Source organism: Gopherus flavomarginatus, chromosome 15, assembly GCF_025201925.1.
Source record: "Gopherus flavomarginatus isolate rGopFla2 chromosome 15, rGopFla2.mat.asm, whole genome shotgun sequence".
Classification (NCBI taxonomy): Eukaryota; Metazoa; Chordata; order Testudines; family Testudinidae; genus Gopherus; species Gopherus flavomarginatus.
In genome coordinates this window covers 14,584,769-14,594,168 of record NC_066631.1, presented here as the reverse complement: position 1 = coordinate 14,594,168, position 9,400 = coordinate 14,584,769, and the positions used below count along the sequence as shown (strand labels likewise).

The 9,400-nt window shown below is 57.0% G+C and overlaps 1 protein-coding gene across 1 annotated transcript in view; it reads left to right on the top strand.

Moving 5' to 3' along the window:
* The first annotated feature begins 6,013 nt into the window (after nt 1-6,013).
* The window catches only part of LOC127034778 (carbonic anhydrase 15-like), a 28,657-nt gene continuing 25,270 nt past the window's right edge, over nt 6,014-9,400 (top strand). Inside the window, exon 1 of the mRNA XM_050924003.1 lies at nt 6,014-6,102. Within this exon, the coding sequence (XP_050779960.1) occupies nt 6,042-6,102 (61 nt within the window). The 5' untranslated portion in view covers nt 6,014-6,041. The remainder of the gene's footprint in view (nt 6,103-9,400) is intronic.

The following is a 9,400-nucleotide window of genomic DNA, read 5'->3' as shown; positions in this document are numbered from 1 at the left end:
CCTGCCACTTTCAGATGATGTGCAGACACCCACTGGTGGCCGAGCACTAAAGCGACAGCACCCAGGTCTTGTGTGGCACATGCATTGGTGCTCACATGCCCATAAGGAAATCCCTGGGTATTGACTCCTGCTGTGGTGGGAGGACCAGTCTAGGACCTCCTCCGCTGCATCACCAAGCACAAGACTCAGCCATGCCTGTGCATGAATGAATGCAGCTCTCAGACTGCAGCTCGGCCCGTTGGGGTGCACCAAGGAACTGGGCCTACAAACCCACCCCCAGCAAACAGCTGAGGAGCTGGGGGGGCTTTTTCTGGGGCTCCCCAGGACCCCAGCAGTGGAGTTATGTAGCAGCAGCTTAGTTGCAAAGTGCCCTGTTGAGAGGGTGAGGATTAGGGTTGTTGAGAGAAGGCTGAATGCAGACTGGGCAGTGCTTGCTAGTGCGCTTTTGGGGTGTGAGTGTGGGTGTCCTGAATAGGGGACTGTGCAGCTGGAGAAGTGTTACAGTGAAACATCTGTTTAGAACCAGAGACTGAAAACCCCTTCCCTGTTGCAGGTGCGTCCTGCTGGCAGGCTGACATGGAATGAGGCTATGGGAGAACAGCCCGCTGTTGCGGATCCATAGGTCCAGGGCGGACCCCCTCAGCATGCCTGCCCCCTTCCACTAGGGTACGTCACTTGGCTTCACTGCCTCCTTGGACTGAACTGCCTCGTCTTCAGCGCTCTGCTCCATGCTGGGAGCTCCCTTCAGTGAGTCCACCTGAGAGAGGCTTGTACCCCCAAAGGGAGCAATGTACCCCCACTGCCCTTAAGCGGGAGTGACTCTCAGGCAGTGTTGTAGAAGCAGGAGGTGGGTGGGGGAGTTTATTAGATGCCTGGAACACAGCAGAGAAAGTCTTTGGTTGGCACAGAGGACAGAAAGTTACAGCATGGCTGTCTTCGTCAGCCCAGAGCTCAGAGCCCTCTGATCTCTCCCTTGTCCTAGTTCACAAGAGTCTCCAGCTTCCAGCAGCCCACGTGTAACACCGGTGCCTGGCCCCTCCTCTGCCCTGTTCTCCAACTGGTCAAACCAGCTGGCTTCCCATGGAGTCTCAGCCATCCAGGGTCATTAGTTGCTAGGTGCCAAATGTCCAGGCAATTGGAGTGGCCATTGTCTTCTCAGACTCTCCATGGATTGGGGGCCCAGGCCCTAGACAGCTAGGCGCCAGTCACTCCTGGAACTCTGGGTCTCTGCAAAGACCTTTTCCCGCCACCTAGTTAACCAGGCAGCACATAGGGGGAAACTGAGGCACACACTGTCTATTCATACAAACTATTACAGAAAATGCCCACTCTGTCACACCAGCCTCAGTTGTTGGCTAACTGCGTGATGTTACTGCAGCATCAGAGAGTCCGAATTGCAGGCTTAAAGTGCGCTGGGACTTGGGAAAGTGGCTGTAAAAATGGCATTTGCCGGAGGCTAATTCTCTGGCTGGTGAGTGGCAGAGGGGGAGAATCTCCCATTTGGGATTGTAGAGACAATTACACCATCTCTTGCTGCTGAGACAATAAAACTTTCTCTTTTCTTTTTTGATAGCCAGCAGCCCTTGGTGAGCTGATAAACCCCTCCCTTCAAAGTTAGCTGCAGCGTCGCCATTCCCAGGTCATCCCATGCTGGCATCGCTTCTCAACAGCCCAACAGGAAGCTCATGTCAGCGTAACTCACAGAGATGCATCCTGAACTGATGATGAACGTGGGAGGACACGGGGGCATCGACAGGGTGAGGTGAGATGCTGATGAATGTCAATCATCTCGTTTGCCCTCTGTGTGGAGGATGGCTGTGCGGTGGAGTGGCACAGCCCCAGAGGGCCAAGCATGGGGTTGGTGCAAAGAGGAGGCTGAATGCTGATGAAAGGGGTCGGTTGGTCTGTCTCTCTCAAACAGCAGGTTGGGTGGTTCTAGCTCCAACCAAATAAACCAGTTTTATAGGAAAAAACCTGCCTCTTTTCTCTGCCAAACAGGCGACTCTGAGGGGAGCCCCGTTGGTTTAACTCCCCCTGGATCATGGCTGCGGGCTGGCATGCAGCAGGTAGTGCACTGCCAATCCCAGTCAGGAGACAGCCTCACTCTCTGCTTGGAGCAGCAAGACCTGAAGTCCAGAGGGCCTGACTTTCAGAGGGGCTGAGTATCCCCAATACCAGGTGAAGTCAGCTGAAGATGTGAGGGTTGGGCCCCAAAGCAGGACACTAAAGAAACACTCTGCTAGCTCTGAGAGGCAGCTGCTGTTAGCCACCTGCTCAGATGGGACATGCTGCACGCAGTTGACAAAAGGGGAGATTTTGGGAATTTAGGCACCGTCCAGCCCTCTGTACCACTGGAAACCTTGCCCAGCATGACCAGCCGTGCGCCAGACAGACTGGGTACACTCTCCTGGGCAGTGAGCGAGCGGGGCTAAATGAGTCTGGCTGAAACCGCTGAGCTGGATTTTATGGATAGCAGCTTTGGGTCCCCAGCCCCAAACAGCATTGTCTGGTCACTGCAGGCTGAGCCCACCCAGGAGTGCCAAGAATCCAGCAGTGATAACAAGTGTGCGGCGGGCTCTCTGGAGGGGTAAATCTCCCCCTCTGAGGGTAATTTCACAGGCTTTGATGGCTTCTGCAGGCGCACACATCTCTCCCTCTCCCTGCAAAGCCTGGAATGTTTATTCCACAAGTGTCTGTGGCCATGAGTTGCCTGGTGTAGCTGTGTCAGTCCCAGGATAGGAGATGAGGTGCGTGAGGGAATATCTTTTACTGGATTTTATTGCTTGCAAGAGAGGCCAGCTTTTGAGCCACACTGAGCTCTTCACTGGACAGCTTCTCTCTCTCTCATCAATAGAAGTTGGTCCAATAAAAGCTATTACCTCACCCGCCTTGTCACACTAAGTAGCCATCAGTGGCTCATTTGCTTCTGCCCCTGAGAACTTCCCCAGCAGTGTGGTTGCTTCTCTGTCTTTAGAATCTCAGCTCCAGCTGAGAGCACCAGTTCTTGAGGGTGTGCTTGTGCATCTCTCATTTCCTGCCCACCCAGAGCAGCACCCCTAGGCCCAGCACCTACGAGGGGCGTTGTCCGTGGGCTAGGGATAGGAATGCAATTCCAGGTATGTCTCCTGATGACACGGGGTGGGAGGGGCAGATTGTCAGTGTGGGTGTTGGCAACAAAAATCCATCAGCTGACTAGCGCTTGGCAGGGGTAGGGATGGGCTACTCCATTTCTAGTGTGGTTGATTAGGTAGGTTAGCAGAGGTCAGCCTCTAACTCACCACTCGCATGTGCAATTATCTCCCGAGTGTCTCAGCTGCAGACAAATGCTGAGACAAGACAATCAATGATCAGGTTTTTCTTATGCCAGGCCAGTCCCCCTCCAGGTTCCTGACTGGATTTTTGGAGCAACTGGGGAAGCACAAGACTGAGCAGTGATTTTTCTTGGGCTTGCTTCATTGGCTTCCAGGCCTGTTCTGCAGGGTAGTTGTAGCCATGTCAGTCCCAGTATATTAGAGAGACGGGGCAGGGGGTGAGGTAATATCTTTTACTGGGGAGACAGACAAGCTCAGGTATTGGGCAGGTTTCTTTTCAGCCTGTAGGTCAGATACAGAGTGATGGCTGTCACCTGCCAGCACACACTAAGGCAGGGGTGGGCAATTGTGGCCCACGAGCTGTTTTAAGCTGGCTTGTGAGCCACACCATGGGGCTTGGTCCCACTCCGATGCTTTGGCTGGGGCACTGGGTTAGGGGCCGCACCACACGGCTCTCGGAAGCCGCAGCATAGCCCCACTCTGGCTCCTACGTGCTCCAATGGGAGCTGCAGGCGCTCTGCCTGCGGATGGGGCAATGTGCAGAGCCACTTGGCTGTGCCTCTGCATGAGAGCTGGAGTAGGGACATGCCGCTGCTTCCGGGAGCCACTTGAGGTAAGTGCTGCTTGGAGCCTGCACCCCCTGCCCCCCTCCTGCTCTCCAAACCCCTCGCTCTCAGCCTGGAGCACCCCCCTGCACCGCAAACCTTTCATCCCAGCTCCACCCCAGAGCCCTCACCCCCTCCTGCATCCTAACTCCAATTTTGTGAGCATTCATGGCCCACCACACAATTTCTATTCCCTGGTGTGGCCCTTGGGCCAAAAAGTTTTCCCACCCCTGATCTAAGGCCCAGTGAGTGTCTCTGCTGTTTCATTGCTCTTGTTCTCCTCCTTTCTCTTTATTTTTGGCTCCACTTGTGCCTGGACCCCTCCTAGGAATCCCTCCCCCACCCCAAGTTTACTGGAATGAGCACAGCTTGGTTGTTTCTTTAGCATTGAAATCAACAAATGCTAAAAAAAACACTCCCCCCCCCCCACGTTCCCTGGAGGGATGGCATCCTGTCCCCCTTGCCCCCAGCCCTCCTTAGCACCCTGTTGCTAGGCCTGGCCAGGGCATAAGCCTCGCAGCCCAGCAATGGGGTGTGAGAGTTTTACTTACATGGCTGTGCCTGCACCATCCAGTCAGAGCCCCAGGGCCTCTGCACAGGCCTCTTAAATCTTTTGTTAGAGGTTTCTAGAGGGCCAGAGCCAGTGCTAGACACAAGCAGACTAAGCAGTAGCTTAGAGCCCTAACAGCTTATGGGGCCCCCTTATTTTTGTGTGTGTTAGGCCCATCTGCTCCTCGGGCACATTTGTTGTGTCTAACTCGCCCAGCCAAGGGACAGAAGTGGGGTGTCAGTCCAGTAAGCTCACGGAAACGTGCTGCCCCTAGAAAGGGCTATCTTAGTGCTGGCCTGGCCTCTAGGCAGGGTACTTGCTGCGTGGAGAGGGGGTGATACTCTAGGGCAGGGGTTGGCAACCTTTCAGAAGTGGTGGGCCGAGTCTTCATTTATTTGCTATAATTTAAGGTTTTTTGGGCCAGTTATACATGCTAATGTTTTTAGAAGGTCTCATTCTATAAGTCTATAAGATAGAACTAAACTATTGTGGTATGTAAAGAACATAAGTTTTTTTTTTAAATGCTTCATTTAAAATTAAAGTAAAATGCAGTGTCCCTCAGACCGTGGCCAGGACCTGGGCGCTGTGAGTGTGGCTGAAAATCAGCTTAGATACTGCCTTCACCACCCGTGCCATGGGTTGCCTACCCCTGCTCTAAGATATCCTGCGGTGTCCCCGTTTACCAAGAAGACCACACCTCTGTGCAAAGCAACAGCTCCCACCAGTCTGGGGGACACACAGCCAGAGACGGGTTGGCTGCGCCCCTGTTCAGAATAAGGGAGATCCGTGGCTGGTCTCTGCGTCTGGCTCAGGGGTTCAGGAAGGGCATAAGCCCCTTGGAAAGCTGTGGCTCGGCGTAGGGCTGAGCTGCAGCAGTGATGTGTGGGCAGAGCAGGCACGTGCGACCCAGGAGTCCTGCTGGCCAGGCTGCAGCTCTAACCACTAGGCACCATTGCCAGGTGTCCAGTGGCCCCTGAGGGGAGGCTGGGGCTTGCTAGGCTCCCCTGCGCCATGTTCCCGCCGAGCTGCGCCCCCCGCCGGGAGCGGGGGCAGGGCCGGGGCTTGCTGGGTCCCCCTGCGCCATGCGCCCCCCGAGCTGCGCCCCCCCCCGGAGCGGGGGCAGGACTGGGACTTGCTGGGCTCCCCTGCGCCATGCGCCCCCCGAGCTGCGCCCTCCCCGGAGCGGGGGCAGGACCTGGGCTTGCTGGGCTCCGCTGCGCCATGCGCCCCCCGAGCTGCGCCCCCCCCGGAGCGGGGGCAGGACCGGGGCTTGCTGGGCCCCCCTGCACCATGCGCCCCCCCCGGAGCGGGGGCAGGACTGGGACTTCTGGGCTCCGCTGCACCATGCGCCCCCCGAGCTGCGCCCCCCGCTCGGCCCCGCGGCGGGGGCAGGTGGGCAGGGCCCGTCGCGGGAGGCGAGCGAGGGGTTAAGCGCAGCCCGGCTCCCGGCGCTGAATATTTAAGAGCCGCGCGCAGGCGGCAGCGCAGCCCCGGGTTCCCCTCGCGCCCCGGACGGCCGAGGCTGGGCGCGAGCCGCAGAGCGCGGGGTGGCCCCGGGCAGCAGCCGGCCGGAGGATGCAGCGCCTGGCGCTAACTTTCCTCGCTTTGCCGCTGGTGCTCCGCGCCGCTCCGGGAGGTGAGCAGCCCCCACCCCGGGCAGGGCAGGCTCCAGGGACCCGCGCCGGCTCTCGCCGAGCGGCTGCAGCCAGGGGCGGGGCGGGGGGACTTGCCTGGGGCAGGACCGAGCGAGCCCCTCGGGATCGGGCCGGGTTGTCTGGTGACTGCGGCGCTCTGCCCCCCCAGCGCCCCGGGAATGGCCCCGCGGGGGGAGCGGGACTCTGCTGGGGCCCCTGCCCAGCTCGCTTCTTCCAGACTCGGCCGCTACCTGGCCTGGGTCCCCGTCTGCTGCTGCTTTTCCTGCTCTTCTCCAGCTCGGAAAGGCCTGAGGGGCCAGAGCCCGGGCTTGTTCCCTTTCCTCCCCCTGGCTGGGTGTGGGAGGGTTTGGAGACACCGGAGAGCAGGGCTGGCTCTCGGCTCCCCTCTGTCTTTGCGGGCAGGTGGCATCACCTGTCCTAGGACCTGCCTGCGAGCAGCACTGGAGGCGCAGGAGCCTTCCACCTGCTGCTCTCAGCCCCTGGCATTCCCAGCTTCTCTGTGGGCTACAAACGGCCCTGCCCTGCTGAGTGCCCCAGCATCCCTGCCACTCATAAAACCCCTGGTGGGGCAGGGCGGAGAGCAGCAGCTGGGACGAGTGGCTTGCCCTGGCTTTGGTGCTGAGCACCAACCGGCTCGGAGGCTTGCCCTGGAATTGCTGGCTCCCCCAATTGCTGGCTGCTGGCACCAGGACAATGTCAATGGGAAAGGGGGGCTCATTTCCATAAAGTGGTGTACCCGGTTGTTTCTTGCCTTAGGGAGGCAGTTTCCTGCCAAGCTGTGGAGAAGCTGCAGCTGTGTCTAGGGATTTACCGGGACTGGATCAAGTGCACAGCCAGTGGCCAGATTCTGCTCTCCCTGCCGTTGGTGTAAATTCACGGTAACTCCACTGATGTCAGTGAGGATCCAGGCCAGTGATGGAGTTCAGGGGTTTGGCTCATTCTCATTATGCATTAGAGCTGGCTGGAAAAGGTCAGCAAATGAAATTTCAATGAAAGACCAACTGAATCTCGTGGAAATATTTGTGATATTTTCCATTTGCTGCCCAGCTCTGCTACTGGCAATAACAACACTCAGCGGGTGCCTGGCAGTAAGAGCGGTTAAGATGCTGGCCCGGGATGCAGGAGTTCTGGGTTCAATGCATGTCTCTGCTACAGGTGACCTTGCGGGAGTTGCTAGGGGCAGATCTTCTCAAGAGCTCTGCTTCCATGTAGACCCCACGGCTAAACATGTAGACTCAGTTTTCTGGCTCTCAAATTGCTGGAGACCAGGACTCCTGCCTCACTGGGTGAGGAGGCTGCTGGCATGGACTGTGTCCTGCCAGCAGCTCCTGGGTTTGAGCCTGAAGCTCTCTGAGGCGTCCTTGTGAGAGGTGCTGGCTTCACAGCTCTGCAGGCTGATTTGCTGTGCCCAAGTACAACGTAGGCAGGGGCCATGTGAGCCTTTAGCACTGTCCCACCAATGAGCCTCACACCTGATCTGCAGGGACCATGTCTGGTGTGTGGTGGGAGAGCTGCCTCCACAGCCCAGCCAAGCTTTGGCTTCTCAGCCGGGGATGCCAATAAATGTGTTGCTCAATGCTGAGGTTACACAGACCTTCCTCCACTAGGAACAACCAGGCTCTCAACTCCTTTCACTTAAGGCACCGATCAGACCCCAGCTGCTAATATTTTCTGTTTATGGATCTACTGACCTGTGGGACCAGTGAGCTCCAGGCGAGAGGAGCCGTATCTGATTGCCGAGCCTCTGAGCCATTTCGTTCAACATCCACTCCTACTTTTCTTCATCACGCGTGGACACTTTAAATGCTACAGCCGCTGCGGTTGGCAGACTAGCCTGAAACCCCACAAACCTTGATGTAGAGCAGGGGTGCATCTGGCCCTTCAGATGTTTTAATCTGGCCTCGATCTCCAGCTGGGGAGCGGGGTCTGGGGCTTGCCCAGTTCCATGCATGCCAGGTCTCTGTGCGGCTCCTGGAAGCGGCAGCATGTCCCTCCTATGCATAGGGGCAGGAGGGGAGACATGCCACTGATTCCAGGAGCTGCTTGAGGTAAACGCAGCCCGGAGCCTGCACCCCTGACCCCTCTTGCACCCCAACCTCTTGCCCTAGCTCTGATCCCCCTCCTGCCCTCCAAACCCCTTGATCCCAGCCTGGAGCACCCTCCTGCACCCCCAGCTGAAGTCCTCACCCCCTCCCGCACCTCAACCCCCAATTTCGTGAACATTCATGGCTTGCCATACAATTTCCATACCCAGAGGTGGCCCTCGGGCTACAAAGTTTGTAGATCCTTTGCTCAGCCACTCAGACTGCAAGATGAGGGACCTTGCAGCACATCACTATGCACTGGGGAAGCTGCCTAGCGCAGGGTGGGGGACTCAAGGGGTCAGCGCTGAATTTCTTGGCTCTCACTGCCAAGTGACTGGTTCCAAGCCATCCCAGGAGGTCCATGAGTGACCGGAGTCAGGAAACTGCTCTGGAGGCCTGTGGCAATGTATGATTGACAGCTCCAGTCCAGCTCCCTGGCTGACACTTGCTCCAGTCCTGGCAAGTGTCTGTCTGTTGCATTTGGCACTTCCGGTAGAAAAGCCAAGAACTGAACTGGGTGTAAAAACTGCACTGCCCCTAGGTACAGTCCCTTACTGGTGGGGAGTGGGGTGTGTGTGATGTAACACTGCTGCTACTCTGGCTTTGCCTGACTTGCACCTAATTAGACAACTCCAGAGCCCCTTGAAATTGTGCATTCAGCACCTAGATGTGTCCTCTGTCTGTCTGGCTCGGTGGTTCTTTGCACAGCACCCCACCAGGTCATTGCTCCTTGCCCAAGGGATCAGCAGATCTCCAGTGTCACAGGGTATCTACGAACAGGGAAGTTGGCCTGCAGCACAGCTCTGCTCCTGTCAGAGCAAACTCAAGCCCCTCCAAAGCACAGGAGGTTTCCCTGTTGGGATCACGTTGGGGAACTGAAGTCACTACTGCAGGAGTTCACAGAAGAACCTACAAGGGCGATTGATGCTCTGCCACAGTGGACAGCAGAAGGAACACAATGGCCTCCCATAAATGTGCCAGCTGAATCCTCAGGTGAATTGATTGGCTAGTTAGGCTTCAGATTACCTGATCTGCAAATGACCATTTTCATGCAGATGGGCAGGTTTCACCACATGCAAATGGAGATACCTGGGAGTGCTCTGAGTGCATTACTGGAGGTTGTTTCAGGTCCGGGTCATCTGAGTGCAGTGCAGAGAGGACCCGGCTGGAAATTTGTGATCCCACTGTTCTAGGA